We start from the raw sequence: 22,500 nt of genomic DNA, 5'->3' as shown, positions 1-22,500 counted from the left end.
TATTTCGTCCGTCTCCATGCTCTGAGTTCAAATGCCGCCAGGGTCGACTTTGCTTTTCATCCTTTCGAGGTCAATAAATTAAGTACCAGTTATGCACTGGGGTCAATGCAATCAACTTAATCTCTTCACCCAAATTTGAGGCCTTGTGCTTCCACTAGAAAGGATCATTATTATTATTATTATTATTATTATTATTATCATTATTATAGACATGGCACAGTATACAATATCATGAAGTTGTTGATTGAAGATATTGTGTCAACCGGGTGGGGGGTGGGTTGTACTGTTTGACAGTACTTTACATTATTATTATTATTATTATTATTATTATTATTACTGCTGCTGCTGCTACTACTCTTGTTGTCATCGTCTTAATTACAGTCTAGTCATATATTTTACTCACCACCTATATACGTTTCTCGCTTAACTTTCAATAATAAAGTCACCCCACATTAAATACTCCACCACCCACTTAGTCATTGTTTCTCATGTCTTGTAGCCTAAACATTTTTACCTAATTTCGCTCAACTATTTCACTTCTAAACAATTGTATTTTCCCAGGCCAGTAATCATTACATTTCCCTATATTTACACAGTGACTCATTGACAACTAATTCAGCAAATTTTAGGACACCACCCTTCCACTTCATACTCCACCCTAACCAAACAGGACTAACACTCAGCTAAAGCCCTCCTTCACGACTGCTCCAAATGCTGGGCCCTGTTGTCACCAAGGATCTCACCTGGGGAAATCACATTATTAGCATAGTTAGGATTTCATCCTGAAGACTGGCTCTCATCTTTGGGCCAGGGCAATCTCAAAAGCTTTATAGACCCCTGGGCAAATTGATGCACTGGGCCCTATAGTATTTATTTATTGACAGCCAAGCACAACAGACATGTGAGATCCTCAGGAAAAATGCCCAGTGTGCTTATGTCTTAAGATAGCTCAAATATGCAACTATATGCATGAGAAGACATACTAATCTGCAAGTATATATGCATACATTCAAGAATACCTTGTAGTTGATGTTGAAATTTCAATGAAGGAGCCTTGGATCTAGGTTAGACACTGGCTCTTCCTCTACTAGCAAGAAATCTTGAGGTAAAATTGAATGATGACACACATCCATATATATTTAATTCATGGCACTCCGTCGGTTACGACGTCGAGGGTTCCAGTTGATCCGATCAACGGAACAGCCTGCTCGTGAAATTAACTTGCAAGTGGCTGAGCACACCACAGACACGTGTACCCTTAATGTAGTGTATGCATGTACATCCTGTTTTGTGTCTACATTTGTATATGTATGTGTGTATGCATACCCATTTCCATGTGTATGTACATGTGTATATATGTGTGTATGTATGTGTGCATACGTGTGTGTGTATGCATATACTTTCGCATTTGTGTGTATGTATGTATGTATGTATGTATGTACGTATGTATGTACGTATGTATATGTGCAGATTTGTATGTTTTGCTTTATGTATGTATTCTCATAGGTATAGCTGCATATCTAGACATGCTATATATATTTAAATGTGTATATTTGTACATATGTATGAATGCATGTATGTATGTATGTATGCATGTACATTCCTATCTGTGTGTTTGTGTGTATACAATTCTGTACATGCATGTCTGTATATGTATGTACATGTATATGCATGTACTTTTCCAGTTGTGTGTATGTGTCTGTATATATGTATGTGTGTGTGCGTATGTGTATATACATGTACGTCTCCATTTGTGTGTATGTATGTATGTGTGCATAGGTAAATGTATGTACATGTGTCTGCATACACATGTCCATGTATATACGTATGTGTGTGTGTTGATTATTCCTTTCTGTTCAACAGTTAGGCCAACTGCACCACCAGCCCCCATCCTTTACATACCAGCTTTACTTAACACACCCACTGCTGTTTTCTGTCCACTGTGCAACCAATTTCAATATTACTTTGTCTAAACATTGTGTGTGTGTGTGCGTGTTCTGTTTACATGTACCTGTCTGTTTATACACATATATATATCTATTTCGCTCCAATATAAACAACACATACAAACATTGCATGTGTACATATTTACAAATGAAGATAGAGAAAGTGAGGTGTGTTCTAGAAATATACAACCAGACACAGAAAGGCATACATATGTGTTTGTGTGTGTGTGTGAGTGTGTATATATGGACTTAGGCACAGGAGTGGCTGTGTGGTAAAAAGCTTGCTTCTCAACCACATGGTTCCGGATGCAGTCTTGGGCCAACCAAAGCCTTGTGAGGGGATTTGGTAGACGGAAACTGAAAGAAGCCCATCGTATATCGTATATATATATATATATATATATATATATATATATATATATATATATTCTTTTACTCTTTTATTTTTTCATGTGTTTCAGTCATCTGGAGAACTGCCTTTAGTTGAACAAATCAACCCCAGGACTTATTTTTTATAAGCACACAACTTATTCTATCGGTCTCTTTTGCCAAACTGCTAAGTTACCAACATCGGTTATCAGGTGAGTGGGGGGGGGGGACAAATATAGACACACAAATACACACATATGTATATTTATATACGACAAGCTTCTTTCATTTTCCATCTACCAATTCCACTCACGAGGCTTTGGTCAGTCCGAGGCTATAGTAGAAGACATTTGCCCAAGATGCCACTCAATAGGACCATGTGGTTGGGAAGCAAGCTTCTTAACATACAGCCACATCCATGCCTATATATATATATATATATACAAGAAATGAGGGCAGGGAATCGTCAATTAATAATAGAATTAACAATTAACAATTTTGCCAAGTAGTTCAGTATGAAATAAACCTTTATCGGTAAGACCATTTATCATCATAAATATAAGGGATTAGCAATTGAGTTGCTTCTCCAACATACTGAAAATTCAGAAACAGCAGTCAAAGAACTTTGACTGCTGTTTCTGAATTTTCAGTATGTTGGAGAAGCAACTCAATTGCTAATCCCTTATATTTATTATGATATATATATATATATATATATATATATATCGAGGCGATGACTACGGACCGAGACCTTTGGAAATGGGCTGTGCGTGAGAAGACCCGGCAAGCCAAGTAAGATCGTTGCCAGTGCCCCTGGACTGGTTCTTGTGCGGGTGGCACATGAGATGCACCATTTTGAGCGTGGCCGTTGCCAGTACCGCCTGACTGGCTCCTGTAGGATTTTCGAGCGAGATCGTTGCCAGTGCCCCTGGACTGGCTTGTGCGGGTGGCACATAAAAGACACCATTTCGAGCGTGGCCGTTTTCGTGCGGGTGACACGTAAAAGCACCCACTACACTCTCTGAGTGGTTGGCGTTAGGAAGGGCATCCAGCTGTAGAAACTCTGCCAAATCAGACTGGAGCCTGGTGTTGCCATCCGGTTTCACCAGTCCTCAGTCAAATCGTCCAACCCATGCTAGCATGGAAAGCGGACGTTAAACGATGATGATGATGATGATGATCCTAGATGTACCCCTCATGACCCGTCGGGTCACAACCACTCCAAGTTGAAAATGTCGATGCACAATGAGAAAGGAAAAAAATACTTTATTGAACATCATAGCTATAAAATTCTTAAATAAAACAGTTCTCCTCTCTTTTGTGTGACAACATAAACACGACTGAATGTTTCTTCTTTGAAAACGTTAAAATGGCCTTCAACTTTTTACCTCGCTTTCTTTTTTGCCATTCTTTGTTTCTACAGTTCCAAAGGAAATACATAAAGTAATGTTTTTGCAAAGTCATCGTGTGATGCACAATGAAAAGTATTCTATCAATGTTGTTCTCTCACATGTCGCTCATTGACAGCCATATATATCCTCATAATTTCTTTTTTCTTTGTTCGGACTGTGCAGGTGGCACGTAAAATACACCATTTCGAGCGTGGCCGTTGCCAGTACCGCTTGACTGGCCTTCATGCCGGTGGCACGTAAAAGCACCCACTACACTCTCTGAGTGGTTGGCGTTAGGAAGGGCATCCAGCTGTAGAAACTCTGCCAAATCAGATTGGAGCCTGGTGTAGCAATCTGGTTTCACCAGTCCTCAGTCAAATCGTCCAACACATGCTAGCATGGAAAGCAGACGTTAAACAATGATGATGATTTCGCCTCGGCATGTTAACGTTTCTGCCAGCTCGCCGACGATGATATATATATATACATTCTGTCTGTCTGTCTCTCTTTCTCTATCCCCCTCTCTATTCACCAGTCCTCAGTCAAATCGTCCAACCCATGCTAGCATGGAAAGCGGACGTTAAACGATGATGATGATGATGATGATCCTAGATGTACCCCTCATGACCCGTCGGGTCACAACCACTCCAAGTTGAAAATGTCGATGCACAATGAGAAAGGAAAAAAATACTTTATTGAACATCATAGCTATAAAATTCTTAAATAAAACAGTTCTCCTCTCTTTTGTGTGACAACATAAACACGACTGAATGTTTCTTCTTTGAAAACGTTAAAATGGCCTTCAACTTTTTACCTCGCTTTCTTTTTTGCCATTCTTTGTTTCTACAGTTCCAAAGGAAATACATAAAGTAATGTTTTTGCAAAGTCATCGTGTGATGCACAATGAAAAGTATTCTATCAATGTTGTTCTCTCACATGTCGCTCATTGACAGCCATATATATCCTCATAATTTCTTTTTTCTTTGTTCGGACTGTGCAGGTGGCACGTAAAATACACCATTTCGAGCGTGGCCGTTGCCAGTACCGCTTGACTGGCCTTCATGCCGGTGGCACGTAAAAGCACCCACTACACTCTCTGAGTGGTTGGCGTTAGGAAGGGCATCCAGCTGTAGAAACTCTGCCAAATCAGATTGGAGCCTGGTGTAGCAATCTGGTTTCACCAGTCCTCAGTCAAATCGTCCAACACATGCTAGCATGGAAAGCAGACGTTAAACAATGATGATGATTTCGCCTCGGCATGTTAACGTTTCTGCCAGCTCGCCGACGATGATATATATATATACATTCTGTCTGTCTGTCTCTCTTTCTCTATCCCCCTCTCTCTCTATATATATGTGTGTATTTGTGTGTGTATATGTCGTGCATTTGAGTGCAAAAACAGAAGGGGATGGAGCCAGTAGGCTTTAAAATGCCCAAGATTTGTTAAATATGATATGATTTTGGCACCCCTACGATTCCAACAGGGCTTGAGGTCCCAAGGGAGATAGCAATGTATACACACTTACATAGATGTATGTATGTGTTTATGTATGTATGTGTGTGTCTGTCTATGTGTGTGTGTGTGTACGTGTGTGCGTGCGTGTGTATACAATTAAGAATATAGAGACACACCTACTATCTAAATAGGGATCTACACAGTCAATTAAGCATACATTAATTTATACACACAAATATGTGTCTGTGTATGTGTATGTATAGTTATGTGTATGTGTGTATAATATATATATATATATATATATATATATCATATTATATATGTAATATAAATATGTATATATGTATATGTGTATGTACATATATATATATATATATATATAAATATATATATGTATATGTGTATGTACATATATATATATATATATATAAAAATATATGTGTATGTACATATATGAATGTGTGTGTGTGTGTAGACACCAGTGGTGCAGAGTCTAATAGAAAAAAAGTGACAAGGATCAAGTGTAGACGAACCTGAATTTGATAGAGACAGACTGACGTGCAAAGAGGGACACACAGACTTAATGTATCCATACACATGTAATATGGATACTGCTGAGTAGCTATATGTAGATATACATCCACACATATTCATCATCTTCATCATTGTCATCATCATCATCATCATCATCATCATTTTTGTTATCTTTTTCATCACCATCACCATCATCGACTTCATCATCATCCCCAACGCCATCTTCATCATCATCCTTATCTTCACCACCACAACCCTACCACCTCATGATCGTGAGCCTGACACTCTAACCACTAAGCCATGTGCCCTCGTTTGCCCAGACCGGTCTGTGTGTTGTGTTCTTGAGCAAGACACTTTATTCCACATTGCTCCAGTTCACTCAGCTGTAGAAATGAGTTGCAATGTTATTGGTGCCAAGCTGTATCGGCCCCTTTTGCTTTTCCCTTGAATAACGTCAGTGGTGTGGAGAGGGGAGGCTGGTAAGCATGGGTGATTTCTGGTCTTCCATAAACAATCTTGCCCAGACTTTTGCCTTGGAGGGGAACTCTCTAGATGCAAACCCATGGTCATTCATGACCAAAGGAGGGTCTTCATATATACATATATTTTTTTACTATATATATATATATATATATATACACACACACACACACACACACACATACATACATACATACATACATACATACATACATATATATATATATATATACATATATATATATATATACATATATATATATATATACATATATATATATATATACATATATATATATATATACATATATATATATATATATATATATATATATATATACATATATACGACGGGCTTCTTTCAGTTTACGTCTACCAAATCCACTCACAAGGCTTTGGTCGGCCCGAGGCTATAGTAGAAGACACTTGCCCAAGGTGCCACGCACTCGGACTGAACCCGGAACCATGTGGTTGGTAAGCAAGCTACTTACCACACAGCCACTCCTGCGCATATGAGATGTCAATCGAGATGTTAAGTCCACCAAAGCTGCTCGTTAAATTTGTGCTGTGTATGGGAGAAGGAGCAATACCTTTCGAAACCACAAGTCTTGACCCAAAATTTGAAATCATTATTATTGTTGTTGTTATTGTTGTTGTACCTATTGTAGTATAAATATTCACATACATAACACATATAACTATTACGATGAGTTGGTGAAATTCAAAGACAGACGATATTCATTTTCAACTGTTTGCTGTGACAGAGGATTTGAAAGGGACAGAAAGCCACGTGTCTTCAGTCTGCGCTTTATTAATGTATGTTTGGTTGTTTTTGAGTAAACATAATTGATTCAAAGGTGAATAAATAAACTGGTGTGAGCTGGTTATCTCAAATAAACAAATAAATGAAGAATAACAAACAAAAGAAAATGATAATGGTCTGCTGATTAATATTAATCACTTTATTTTTTTGTATTATTATTATATTGTATAAGAGTGAATACAAATATATCTATCTATTTGACTATCTGTCTTTCCATCTATCTATCTACCTATCTATCTATCTATCTATCTATCTATCTATCTATCTATCTATCTATTTGTATATATATATATATATACATACATACATACATACATACATACATATATATATATATATATATATATATATATATATATATATATATATATATATATATATATATATATATATATATATATATATATATATATGCCAATGCCACCTGACTGGCTCCCCATGCCGGTGGCTTGTAAAAAGCACCATCCGAATGTGGTTGAGGTCGATAAATTAAGTACCAGTTGCGTACTGGGGTCGATCTAATCGACTGGCTCCCTCCCCCAAAATTTCAGGCCTTGTGCCCCTAGAGTAGGAAAGAATATTCAGCATCTCTGATTTCATCTGTTGACTCTATACATGTATGTGAGTGTGCGTATGTATGAGAGATAGGAAAAAGGAAAATTATATTGATAAATGGAGATAGATAGATAGATAGGTAGAGAGAGGGGGAGAGGGAGAGAGAGAGAAGAGCAGATACAGAAAGAAAGTAAAAGCTAGATAGAGGCAATGTAAACTTAGATAGACAGGGAAAAAGAGAGGCAGAAATAAAGAAATAAAGATTGCTGAATAATGGACATGGATATAGAAAATGGTGTGTGTGTGAGTGAGAAAGAAAGAGAAAAAAATAAAGAGAGAAAGAGAGATATTAGGAGAAAGAGAGAAAGAAAGAAAGTGGGGAGAGAAAAATAGAGTAAAAGAAAAAGAGAGAGGGAGGAATAAGAAAGAAGGTGAAAGAATGAAAGAAAAAAAAGGAAGTGACAAATGAAACAGCAAAAGAGTGAGATAGAGAGTGAAGGGAGAGAGAGAGGGAGAGAGAGAAGGAGAAAGTGTGTTTGTGTGTACGATTCAACTGAGGTTTTCTCGTCCGAAACCTTGAAGTGAAGCAAACTTCAGCCACTCGAGGTAAATACAATCCAAGTTTGTTGAGTGGAGAGAATGTGTTTTTTTTTTTTGACTCCTAAGTGATTTAATAGAAACCTTACATTGATTATTTATTGGCAATTAGTTACTTTATTGTTCCTGGACTACACGGATTTAGTAATAGTTTACAGATCGGTAAGTAAAAAAAGAAGTATTAACACAATTCTCGAGTTTAAAACGATCTAGCAGAAAAAAATATTAACTTTTTGGGTGTAGAGTGAAAGTTTTTAACTTCAGGAAAGAAAAAAAACAGTTACTTCTGTTTTGAAACGAACTTTTCTGATATATTCGAGTAAAAAAAACGAAAACTGAATTATATATATATAATATATACCATATGTACATATATATATATATATATATACCATATGCATACTGCTTCTGAATGTCTTTTTATTGTTCATAAATTATGCTTATTTAGGTGTTACTTATGTATATCATTTATGTAAATTAGTCATACATACATTATGTATATATATATATAAGTTATGCAGGCATATTAAGTATATATATTATGACGACGACGATTATTATATGTATATTAGTTACGTATTATTTATATATATCTATATTTTTTTTTGATGGGCCATCTTTACGGATCAAAGTCTCGATAAGTTATTGAGACATGAAAAGTCATTGAGTACCACAGCAACCTCATTCTTCCATAGTTAGCTAACGTTTGTTTCTTTATACTGGTCTTTCTTTCGCGGACGTTTGTTGGATATGTATGTGTCTGTGAAGGCAGCGAGGTGATAGAACTGTCAGGAAGCCGGGCTAAACGCTTAGCAGAATTTCGTCCGTCTTTACGTCCAGAGTTCATGTTCCTCCGGGGCCGACTTACCTCCTTTCGGTTTACCCCATCCACCAAACTTACTAGCTTTGTGCCAAAATTTGAAAACAAAATGTCAAAGTTTTCTTCTTTCCCAGGTCAAAACTAACTTCTTTGCGAACTTTTTGCATCAAGGAAGTCCTTCCTGCTTGAAATAAATAATCCGTTAATATATTCCCAGTCGTATCTGATTCTCTTACCCGTCTTTCGTCATAACTCATTCTTCCAAGAACACAAAGGCAACTGGCTCTTATATCCTTCACTGTCAATGATTGGGCTGCGGCCATGCTGCAGCGGTAAAATCTTCACCCGTGAACAAAATAAATAAATAAACCAGCCTCCTGGGTGTTAACAAGTATGTAGAAAACGAATATGATAAAAAAAAAAAAAAATTGCGCTAACGACCCTGGTGGGGGTGGGGAAAGGTCTTTCGGAAAATTCACAAGATCCGATTTCTCCGTCATTACTTTCGTTAAAATGGATATATATATATATATATATATATATATATATATATATATATTGATTTTTTTTTACGGAATCCCACGTTTTTGGTTATGGAGGATCCGATTCTGGAAAAAAAAAATTTCAAAAATCGCATTTTCAAAATTTCAATTACTCTGAAAGAAATCTTTGCAGAAATGTGAGTAGATTTGGCTGTTATTTCTAGCATGTGGCTAGCCTGCTTGAAGGCCTGGGGTGTATATATATATTTTTTTTTTTTGTTAGGGGTGGGGGCGAAATATTATAGGCACAGGTGTGGAAGAATGGTAAGAAGTTTGGCTTCCCAATCCCACGGAACTGGGTTCAGTCCCACTTTGTGGCACCTTGGGCAAGTGCCTTCTACTATAGCCCCAGACTGACTAAAGCTTTGTGAGTGGATTTGGTAGATGGAAACTGTCGCGCGCGCGCGCGTCTGTGTGTCCCACCACCACTTGACACCTGGTCTTGGTTTGTTTATGTCCCTGTAACTTAGCAGTTTGGCAAAAAGAAACTGATGTAATAAGTATCAGACTTTTAAAAGGTTCCAGTCTGCTTTGGCATGGTTTCTATGGCCGGATGCCCTTCCTAACACCACCCACTCAAAGAGAGTAATGGATGATTTTTTTTTACGCACCCATTAAAAAAAAAAAGCATAGTATTCCTAATTTGAATGCTAAAGGGTTAAAGACTGGACAGGGGCTCAGTTTTGTCAACTCGTAGAGGGCAACAGAAGGCTGAGAGATGTGGCGAAAATCTGGTTGCAGTGTCGTTATTGAATGCCCCGATGACCACACGGTCAAGGGATAGGAAGGAGGGAAGGAAGGAATGTGATGGAGAGGGGGGGGGGGACAAACACGGATACAGAGACACACACATATACGTAATGTAACCTCGTGGACATCGGTGGCGATTTTTTCTTCCTCCGTTTTTCCCTTCTTTGGACTTTCCTTGTTTCCGACGAAGAGCTCCGCTCGAAACGTCATACTCTCTCTCTTTCCTTTCCCGAGCGTCTAGTAACACAATCTGTATCACGTCCTCACGTTGTTGTTTTTTGTCTTTTTCCTGTGTGTGTGTGTGTGTGTGTGTGTGTGTGTGTATTTATATACACGCATACATATATACATGAGTGTGTATACACACATATTTCTATATTTGTTTATTTATATGCACACAAAGACACACACACCGTTGCTACAGAAAGTAATTAAAAATTAAGCAGGAAGGAACCAATCGCCCAGTATACAGCCAGACAGACACACACGCACGCACACTCACACACAGAGTAAAATCTGCAGTAAAAATGAGAGCAATATCCTGTACCAACAACAATAACAATAACAACAACAACAACAACAACAACAACAACCCATAAAGTCAAGTGGTATATCAGAAACACCCAACTCTATTTATGTTATGTATAGAGCATGTTATCGTAATATCTCGTGGAGAATTTTTCTCCTCCTCATGTCAACCAGTTAACCATCTGTTCTGAATCTGTTTCATACTTTGTTATTGTTTGTTTTGTTTTTTGCTTTTGTTTTTTTCCTGAGCTGTAGTGTATTAAAATTCTTCTGAAACTCCAAGGAGCTTTTAATTACAGCCGCTTACGTTTACTTAACTCTGGTTTCACAGAACTGAATATGGGAAATCAAAACCTTCATATAAATCTCGCCTTGCTATGATGCCTGTTTGTTTTATTCTGTTCTATTCTACTGAAAGTAACATTCCCAGATGGGAATGCTAAACGTTCTGACCATAGGTAGCATTCCTGTCTGGCCAATAGCTTTCCTGTTTGACCAATAGCTTTCCTGTTTGACCAATAGCTTTCCTGTCTGGCCAATAGCTTTCCTGTCTGGTCAATAGCTTTCCTGTTTGACCAATAGCTTTCCTGTCTGGCCAATAGCTTTCCTGTTTGACCAATAGCTTTCCTGTGTGGCCAATAGCTTTCCTGTTTGACCAATAGCTTTCCTGTCTGGCCAATAGCTTCCTGTTTGACCAATAGCTTTCCTGTCTGGCCAATAGCTTTCCTATCTGGTCCTAAACATTCCCTTCTAACTGTTAGCATTCTCATCTGATAAGTAAGTAGCATTTCTATCTGGCCACTAGCATTCTTATGTAGACACAAGTACACCCTACCTCTGTATAAGTCTTTTTGAAAGGTGTCTGTGGATTTGTGTGTGTGTGGGGAGAGAGAGAGGGGAAGTTTATTATTGTGTCTGCACATTTACATATAGAAAGAGACCTTTATAAAAATTTTAGAAAATGGTGGTAGATCGTGTATAGAGGTAGACGTCTATTCAAGATTTTCTGAATGGTGTCTGTGTTAAGAGAGAATGATATTCATATGAGTGTGTCTGGGTCGGGAGGTGGCGTGGGGAGTGGGGAGAGAGAAGGAGCAAGACAACATATAGGCACAGGTATTTTTAGCATGTATTCTGGACTGTTGAGAACAGCTGTGTGTTGCACTATGTGAGTGTATATCTGTGCAAGCGTGCGTATGTTTGCGCGTGTGTGTATGGGTATATATATGTATGTACATATATATATATATATGTGTGTGTGTGTATATATATATGTGTGTGTGTGTCCATGTTAGGAAGGGCATCCAGCTGTAAAAATCCAGCCAAAACAGTTACAGAAGTCTGGTGCAGATAAATAGATTAATGTATTCTTTGGACACACCTAGTTTGATAAATTAATGATTAAATAAATTATTGTCTTTCTTCTTGGCGCTTAATTATTATTAGTTTTGTTTTGTTTTCTATTAACAGCATTCCAGTTGACACAATGCAGAACAATAACAACAATAGTGACAGCCACAACAACAACAACAACAACAACAGCAACAATATGACACAGAGTAAAAGTCACATGGCCAAAACACAGAGCAACATTCTCAAGAATTTGTCTTTCCTCAAAAAACGCAGCTTCGACGTTAAGTTCGATTTGGAAGGCACCGGCTACTCTGCCGTAGAGAAAATCGGCATCGGAGCATACGGGGTCGTGTGTTCGGCCGTACAGAGTCGGACCGGGGACAAAGTAGCCATCAAAAAAATACCGAACGTCTTCGATCACTGGGTTGTGACAAAGCGGACTTTTCGGGAGATCAAGATTCTGAAACACTTTAAACACGACAATATCATCTCGATACGAGACATTCTGAAACCGAAAGAGGGCCCCGTTGACTTCCGAGACATCTATGTCGTGCTCGATCTCATGGAGAGCGACCTGCGTCAGATCATCTACTCAAAACAACCGCTGACCGAAGAACACATCCGATACTTCTTATACCAGATTCTCCGCGGCCTCAAGTACATCCATTCTGCTAACGTGGTCCACCGAGATTTAAAACCCAACAACCTGCTTGTACGAGAAAACTGCCACCTGAGGATTGGGGATTTTGGTAAGATACCATTTTTGTTGTCATCTGCTTTGTTGTGAAGGTGCACGGTCAAGCAGTTAGAATGTTGCATTCACACCTTATCTTTCTTTTTCTTTGTCTCTCTCTGCTTTCTCTTCGTTTTTTTTTTTTTTACACCTTATCATTCTGACTTTTTCTTTGTCTCTCTCATCTTTTCGTTCTTTCATACCTTATCTTTTTGACTTTTTCTTTCTTTCTCTCTCTCTCTCTCTCTCTCACACACACACATCTTCTCTTCGTTCTTTCACACCTTATCTTTCTTTTTCTTTGTCTCTCTCGTCTTCTCTTCGTTCTTTCACACCTTATCTTTCTGACTTTTCTTTGTCTCTCTCTCTCTCTCTCTCTCACATCTTCTCTTCGTTTTTTTCACATCTTATCTTTCTGACTTTTTCTTTGCCTCTTTCTCCTACTCTCCGTTTTTTTTTTCTTCACACCTTATCTCATTTTTTGTCTCTCATTCTCCTCTCCCCCCTCTCTCTACCTCGTAACTATAACAGCTAACCATCTTCTCTTCACAGGTATGGCCCGTGGGATCCACTCCTCCCTATTTGATGGCACCAACAACTTCTTAACCCACTACGTAGCAACTCGCTGGTACCGAGCTCCAGAAATTATGTTCTCTCTCCTGGAATATGGTAGTGCTATGGATATGTGGTCTGTTGGTTGCATTTTTGCAGAAATGCTTGGCCGAAAACACTTATTTCCTGGTAAATCTTCGCGTGTTTTTTTTTTCTTTTTCTTTTTCTGTCATGTCTCAACCTGTTGTCTAATGTGCTTTCTTTTTATTTGATCAACTTAAACGTCCGTTTAAAGCAGTGGTTCTCAACGGGGATCCATATTATAATTACGGTTGGTGAAAGCTTGAAAATAAATTGCCCCTCCAGTCAATGCAGCCTTTATAGAACCGTTTTTAAACCGGGCCCTTTCACCTCTAAAACCGGTAATATTTTCCATTCGAACAAATAACGCCGCAAAGGAATGAAAGGAGATTCTTTAAATTGCTAGATTAGTGGAAGGGAGACAACTCCTTGCAACTATAGTGAGCACGGGAGATAACTGTGTATATCGTCACGGTAGCGGTAAGAAACTTGGCAGTTTGGGGCATTTTTTTTTTTTTTTGTCCCCGCCACCGTCTTCTTTCTCTCATGGGGTATTGTACACCAATTTGTCTTTGAACAGTTCCATTAACGTATCAGTTACCCTATGAGAACAGATTGTTAATTCTTCGATCGACCTTTCTCTAATTCTGGAGAGAATGTCGCTGTGAGCGAGATTCCAGGTCATGCTTTAATGCAACGCAATGAAAGGGGAAGAAGTATTTGACGGCTCTCATTCCAGACTTGCTTTGCCATCATTAGTATTTACAATTGGATAGATAGATAGATAGATAGATAAGCCTGTGTAACACACACACACATTTCAATGTGTATGTGTCAGAATGTTCGAGACCATTAGACCTAATCAGACCGGGAGCTGTTGCTAACTGCAAAAACATTCCAGCAAGCTTTCTAACCATTGCAATTGTTGTTGTTGTTCTACTCGCTTTCGTGCTCTAAAATTCTCTTTTGTATCCTCTTGCGTTGCAGGAAAGGATTACATCAAACAAGCTCAGTTAATCATTGAAATCCTCGGTTCACCATCGGAGAAGTTCCTCTCAGCCTGCCAATCAGATTTGATCAAGAAATTCCTTATACGTTAGTTGGACATTACTTTTCTCGTTTCGATTTAATCTTTTTTGTGTGTTTGTGTCTGGGAAATGTGTGTGTGTGTGTGTGTTTGTGTGGTGTTTTTTATTTCATCCCCAGCTTCAATATTGCAACACTGACGTCATTGTTACTATAACCGTCATCATCATCATCACCATCACTAACATCATTACCAATATAATTTCTGTCACTAATGTTAACATTACCGAATTTCCGTCTCCAAATCCTTTCACGAGGCTTTGGTTGGCTCAGGGTTATAGCAGAAGACACTTGCCAAAGGTGCCACGTATTGGGACTGAGCCAAAAACCAAATCGTTAGGAAACAAGCTCGTTAACCATACAGGCACACCTGCACTTCATATACAAGCCACATTTGCACACATAGACACACACGTACATACACATACACACTATTTCATAAACACACACACCAAGTTAGAGAAATACATATACACACCATTATACACAGATACACACACACATGCATGTAGAGTTATATAAACACACACATACACAGTATTTCCTAAATACACACACACCAAGTTACAGAAACACACATACACAGTTACACACATACACACACACACACCATTCTAATGTGTCTCTCTTGTCATTCTTCACAGAACTTGGAAACAAGAAACCAGTTCCATGGTCAACTCTGTACCCCAAAGCTAGCCGCAAGGCCCTTGATCTTCTTAGCAAGTTGCTGGTTTTGGTCCCTTCTGACCGATTTACAGTCGAACAGGCCTTACGACATCCTTATTTATCAATTTACCATGATCCTGATGATGAACCTATCTGCGTTCCTGCCTTCAATTTTGATTTTGAGAAGCAGGTAAGTTATTTGTTTTTGTTGCTGTGGGTGTCTTTTTGTTGTTGTTTAGTCCTAGCTCAACCCTGATTGAGCAGACCTATGTTCATCCCATCTTTTCCCTCAGTATAGCGACTTTAGGGCTTCCATTAGTCAAAGTCAGCCATTCATCCGGACCCAATATGTGCAAGATGGACAAAATTTTGGGGTTTTACAAAAGCAATTGTGTTTGGGATAAATTTGATGATTTTTATTTTTAATGTCTTTGATGGGAGGGGTAAGTTGATTACATCAACCCCAGTACTTGATTATTACTTATTCTATTGACCCCGAAAGGAGGAAAGGCTGAGCCAACCTCAGCAGAATTTGAACTGTGGATCTAGGGCAAGAAGAAATGAGAGACCAAAAGTAGAAAAAATAACTTTGGATGCACAGGGTGGGCCAAAAGTCACACAGAAAATAAACTTACTATGCTCTGGAATTGTCAAAGACATGCTTCAGTTTTTCTGAAATAAATGATTTCTGGTTTAATTCTTGCAGGATATGTCGATAGAACAGTTCCGGAAGGCCATCTACGAGGAAATTATTGAATATCATGCGTCTGAGAATCCAACATTGAGCTTCAACCCTGTTTTACGGCCAGCACCGAAGACAAGCGAACCGCAAACGATTCAGAGCCAAACTGCAAATGTTCCCTCAAACTTTGGTTCCTCTGTAGAAGTAACAGAGCAAGGCGCTGCCCTCCAAGCATTCGTCAAGCAGTTACGCGAGAGAGTCAAGACCTCTACCTTGGATCGACAAAACCAAAACCCTGACCGAGATGTAATACCTTTGCATCTCCTGCCCGACCATTCTTCACACAACGCCTCACACACTAGTGTTGCTGCCACCACCACTACCACTACCCCCGCCAACAACAGCAACAATAATAACCATGCTAGTAATACTACTACTACTACTACTAATACCTCCATTAGCAATCTGGAATCTGTGACTAACCAGAAGCAGAATGTCCACGGTGGCGTTGACCGTGTGGAACAGAACCTGCTGACCATTCCTAATAGCCATGACTTGGACGATATTGAAATGCTCAGTGCAAAGAGTTCCGATTCTAAAATGGAATCTACATCCCATCAACTGCTGGCAGCATCTTCGAAAGAACAAAAACAAGAACCGGTGGTAGACAAACCAGAGCACCAAACAATCTCAACCGACACAAGGGAGTTGATTAAGGCAGCTCTTCGGAACTCAAACCTCAAGAAACGGAATGGTAACTAAATCCTTTCTTTCCTGTTTTGAAATATCTAAATCTCCTAAGAAAACAACATCTATTTTTGATGTTTTTAATATTTATATCTATTTTCAATATATTATAAGTATTTATACCCAGGTTTTCACCACTCACCTCCCCACCTCTGCACTCCTTAATCATGCTTCTTTGGCAATATCCTGCTACTTATATTATGACCTTCGAACCCCCAAGGGTATGCCCTGGCACTTGCCACGATCTATATCTCTCTCTGCCTTTTCTCGACCATCCCATTTATATTCTGATCCCTGTACCTTGTGAGTATGCCCAGCACTTTACCACCATCTCTATTCTGCTGTCTCCCACTCTCTCTCTCTCTCTCCTTCACCTGCACTTCCCTCAGGTTGGATAACCATGTATCTCCTTTGCAACAGCACACCTGTTTCTGTCTGTCTGTCTAATATCTATGCATATAATTGTATATATACGAATATATTGTTTTCCCAATCCAGATGTTGAAGTGAAAGATGACAATCGACCTCGTCCTGTAACTGCAGCCCAACGTCAGAGGGAACGAGAAGACAAACGACGGAAAAGGAAAGAAAGAGCTTTGAAACGAATGAAAGACAAAAAAGGTAACAAAGAGGATGTTTTTTGTGTGTGTGAATTTGTTGCTGATGTACACCAGCAAAAATCATAAATTAGCGAGAAAAACTAATAAACTGTCGTTTGTGGGGACTAAAATACCTGGTGGTATCAGTCACTCTGAGGTTACATAGTTACCTCCCTTATCACTCTCCCTCTTGTAACTATAGTGAATCGATGATTGGTCCATTGGAAAATCTTTAACCAACAACAAATCTCTTTACAAAAACCTGTTGGTGGCAGTTTTTTCATGTTTGTGGATTGTGAGGAAGAGTGGGGGTTAAGATTATCCCTGCAGATTTCCTTTAGAAATTATAACCAGCACTGATTTTGTTACACCGTTTCGTATCTGAGATGCCAGATGTAAACAAACAATGAGATCAAAGATGAAAAATGGTTAATGGGCGCATATGCCATATTTCAGGAGTGCTTGCTCCTTCATTAGCACCCAACCAACCTATTAATCATCCATGTACTCATTGCTTAAATAGCAAGTCATTAATGTTAATCATAGATTTTTTTTTATGGTGTGTGTTATTGTTTTGTTTATTTGTTATTTTTATCTGATTCGCAGCTCAAGATGCGGAGGCTGAAGACTTGCTGTCAGATGCTGACAAGGAACTCTTGGAACGCTGGAAAAACATGCAAACACAGAAGGCAGCCCCAAAGACAGCACTGCAAAACCCCTCTGTTGGAAACAGTGCCATCTCGTCTGTGATGCATGCTGAACAAGAAAATCACTCACAGCAGCAACAACAACAACAACAACAACAACATTCACAACAACAACAACAGCAACATGCACAACCACAGCAACAGCAGCAACCTTTACAAAGATTTCAGAACCCTTCAGAACAGCAACAGCAGCAGCAACTGACACATTCAACTGTCATGATTGCTCCGTCGATCCTCAACCATTATTCTTTAACACACCCTGTGTCAGCAGCAGCAGTGGCGCCATCTGTGGCCGTTCAGTCTGCCATATCTTCGGCCGTAGCGAATGCACAGGTGAAAAATAACCTGTTAGTATCAAACGGCATCAGTTCAAAGCAGCCACAGCAGGAAAATGTGAACAGGCCCATCTACAGCTTGATCTGTCGCAACTCACAGCTGCAGAATGAAACATCTTTACCGGGTGAAGTACCCCAGGATTTCGGTACCCTAAACATTGAAAACCTTCAGCTGCTTGGACTTCTAAACCTCCAGAGTAGTCAACAATTACCAACCGTTATCCCCGTCCCTTATCATCAGCAAACACCCTTGGCTGTGCAGACCCTCCCATCGGAAGCTGCACTGCCGACACCCAACCTCACTTTGATCTCTCCGCCTCATTGCCCGGCAAACAGCGCCGGTTCAGTCACAGACATGGTCAGTTCTCCACCGTCGACGTTGCCTCTTGTGTCACTTTCTGGAACATCGAGTGTGTCCAGCATCAGTTCCACCATATCTCCCACTTACACTTCAATATCATCTATCACAAACAACACTTCTGCCACTCACAACACATCGCTGTCTCCCAGCCAGTTCGTTTCCCCTGATATCTCATTGCCCGACCCCACGGTGACGACCGGGTCCAACTCTTTCTTAGCAATGGCCAAATGGAAGGACGTTACATTCGATGCTCCACTGTCCAATGAAACGAGTGTTCAAATCCCCGAAGCATCAGTGAATCCAAATGGCCCATTGCCACCCTCAGATTCTACATTGTCAACCCCACCCCCTGCTGCTGTTGACACATCACGGACCAGGAATTTCGATGATATTCTACCAAATTCCGAAAGATTCCAACCCAGTCACTATAGCAACCAGTTTCCATGTGTACCAACCATAGAAGTATGTATATATACTTATGTATATATTATATATATATATATATATATATATATATATATATATATGTATATATAATTAAAGAGGAATGTAAAAATACATTACGAAGGATATATCATAAACAATTAATAATTATTTATTTATGACTATATCAATGACCAAACATGTAATCAAAAAATTTCATAAAAGAAGTGTCTATTATTATGAATAAATCAACTTTATTGTGAAGAGAAAGAATATGGGTGGTTATAATGGCATTATAGTGGTTTTGACTGCTATTTCTAGACATGTAAGGGTTTTTGGCAACCCTCTCCATTATAATTGTGATTCATTCATAATTATACACACTTCTTTTTATATATTACCTAATCATTTACCTTCTTCCTTCCTTTCAATCTGTCTCTCTGTCTGTATGTCTGTATGTATGTAAAGATGTCTGCCTGTGGTGTATACATGTGTGTGTACATGTTTATATATGTCAATATATATATCTGTGTGTGTCTATGTATGTGTATATATGTGGATGTATGTTTACATATGTATGTGTGTGTATATATATATATATATATAAACCAATGCTGCTTATTCCAGCATACCATTTTTTGATGACCACACACACACACACACACACAACAAAATATTAGTTCCACAGACCAGTCGCTCAAAATCACTCAGTTGCGTCTCCTAAATGTGCCCCCATCATTTCTCTTCTTTCTCTTCTACAGGTGAGCTGCATCAATGAAGACAGCAACAAACCAATGATTGAAGCTCCAACCAATTCCAGCACCATGGTCTCGGAACAGTCAGACGTATCTTCGGATCTTATATCTGTACTTAGCAAGCAACTGTCCAAGTACCAGGTGGAGGAAATTGCACCATTGTCTTTGGCTGTCACCCCGAAGGGCACAGGAGGGGGTTATGGTGTCGGACTGAATATTGATCTTGATGCTCTTATGGCTGAAAATCTAACAGAGAAAACAGACAGGTAAATAACAAATTCCTAAATCTGATTATCGTTAGGAGGAGCACCTGTTACAGAGATTCACCTCTACCCTGTACCCTTAACGTGCCACCCTGATTCAGCTCTTGCAGACTACCCAGCCATGTTATCTTTTTCTCTCGTCCTTTCCCTGTGAACTGTATCATCATCATCAGGCATGGCTGTGTGGTATGGAGTTCACTTCCCAACCACATTGTTCCAGGTTCAGTCCTACTATATGTCTTCTACCGTAACCATGGGCCACCAAAGCTTTGTGAGTGGATTTGGTAGACAGAAACTGAAAGAAGCCTGTCATATATATATACAGCTGCTAGGAAGGGCATCCAGCTGTAGAAACTCTGCCAGATCAGATTGGAGCCTGGTGCAGCCATCTGGTTCGCCAGTCCTCAATCAAATCGTCCAACCCATGCTAGCTTGGAAAGCGGGTGTTAAACGATGATGATGATGATGATGATAAGATAATCTGGCAGAAATTTAACAAAACCCAAGTAACCAAACTGCTAGACAACTCACCATTGACATTGAGTGGAGCAGCTATTTCTGATAACGTTTATGTTTGTGTGTATTCATCAATGCATTAAGAATTTTCTCAAATATTTCTAAACATTCTGCCTTATTATTTTTACTTTTTACTTTTTTTTTTTTTTTTTCTAGTGGAAAATATGAAATATCTCCTCTGTCTTCGTCACTCCTCGCTCACTGGATGGACGTCACAGCAAATATGGATATCCAGACTTTGGAAGAGGAACTTGAATTAAGCATGCAGTCACCCATGGCCTTATCTTACAGTGACTTAAGTCTCTGCTCATCTTGAAGCTGTAGCATAGAGGACAGCTGAAAACAGACTTCATTTTGTGTGTGTGTGTGCGTGTATACATATATATTGGGCTATATGTGTGTGTGTGTCGAAGTTTAAAAATTCAAGAAGACAATTCCAATTTTCTTTGTTGAAACAGTCTTCAGGTGTATGCATGTATGTATAAATATGCATGTGTGTGTGTATACATGATGCACATGTGAGAGAGAGTTTTTTAAAAAAAATAGTTGATCCTTGACAGCTTATCTGATCTCTAGTCTTATATCCTTGATTTTCTTCAACAACCCCCTCCCCTCATTACCACCGTCTCCACCACCTCCACTGCACTTACCGCCACCACCACCAACCTCATTCTGTGTTTTGTCATTCATGAGTTTAGTATGTTAGAAACATATGAAATTCTTTGGTTCAAAGAATACCAGAATATTGGAATAAAGGTATCAGAATAAATTATAATTTGTCCTAAAATTAATGTGTTGTTTTATTTATTGTTTTGCTGGGTTGTGGTCATGCTGGGGCACTACTTTTAAGGGTGCATCCAATTATACCAAATGACATACCAGTCGAATTTTTTCGAGCCTAAATTTGCAGCCAATGAAAGGTAAGTTGACTTTGGAGGACCGAAAATTCCATTGAAATGCAACAAGATTTAGAAAGATTGCTATGATGTTTGAATGTTTATACTATATGCTGCATCAATTTTGTATGCTGAAAAATAGAGAAAAATAACTGAAAGAAGACAAAATGAAATATGAGAAGAAAATGCAGCAAAACTTGAAGTAAAAACATGAAGGATTACTGAAAGAAGACAGAAATAAACCCTGTCTTTTTTTGAAGGGTACTACACTGGTTTTAGAATAATATGGTATCATTGTCATCATTCATCATTGTTTAATGCCTGTCGTCCATGCTGGCATCCCTCATAAGGTCCAGTCTTTGCTGTGGTGTGATGTGTTGTGGTTTGGTAGGTCATGTGTCTCAAAGACCCCGAGAGCTATGCCAGTCAGACACAAGCTCTTGGTTGGGTCTACCATGCTGAACAGGCCAGGTTAATATGGGCCACCTCTTCCCAAAGGTAAAAATGGTTTTAGAATAATATGGTATCATTGTCACCATTCATCATTGTTTTTCATTTTATAGGATGTCCAAAAACCATTCTCCTCACCAAGTAAGCATGGTGGGGGTTGCCAGTTTAGCTGTAAATGACCTGACCATGCAACAGGTTGTACTGGGTTACATGCTACCAGTACTGCTTAAAAGTAACCCAACCTCTCACACACACACACATAAATATACATATACATACATAAATGTATTTATATATCTATGTATACATGTATGTATGTATAAATGTGTATATATATACCTATATTTATAAATGTGTGTGTATACATACACACACACACACACACACACATATATATATATATATATATATATATATATGTATATACCTACTTTTATACTTGTGTATATACATGTATAAATATATACATACACACACCAGCACACACATAGATATAGAAGTATG

The 22,500-nt window shown here is 38.8% G+C and overlaps 1 protein-coding gene across 3 annotated transcripts in view; it reads left to right on the top strand.

The window, feature by feature from the left end:
* Positions 1-21,437, top strand: part of LOC106880255 (uncharacterized) — a 26,441-nt gene extending 5,004 nt beyond the window's left edge. The window contains exons 1-10 of one of the 3 annotated variants that reach the window (XM_014930121.3): positions 8,022-8,160; positions 12,262-12,893; positions 13,430-13,618; positions 14,498-14,605; positions 15,241-15,452; positions 15,969-16,698; positions 17,190-17,312; positions 17,897-19,155; positions 19,878-20,137; positions 20,807-21,437. In XM_014930121.3, the coding sequence (XP_014785607.2) occupies positions 12,278-12,893; positions 13,430-13,618; positions 14,498-14,605; positions 15,241-15,452; positions 15,969-16,698; positions 17,190-17,312; positions 17,897-19,155; positions 19,878-20,137; positions 20,807-20,966 (3,657 nt within the window). In that variant the 5' untranslated portion in view covers positions 8,022-8,160; positions 12,262-12,277 and the 3' untranslated portion in view covers positions 20,967-21,437. The other 2 variants (XM_014930120.3, XM_089341292.1) reach the window with 2 other exon arrangements.
* Positions 21,438-22,500: the final 1,063 nt, after the last annotated feature.

The sequence above is a fragment of the Octopus bimaculoides genome, chromosome 24, assembly GCF_046866305.1.
Source record: "Octopus bimaculoides isolate indiv1 chromosome 24, ASM4686630v1, whole genome shotgun sequence".
Taxonomy (NCBI): Eukaryota; Metazoa; Mollusca; class Cephalopoda; order Octopoda; family Octopodidae; genus Octopus; species Octopus bimaculoides.
The sequence above is the reverse complement of the archived record's forward strand: the minus strand, read 5'-3'. Positions and strand labels throughout refer to the sequence as shown.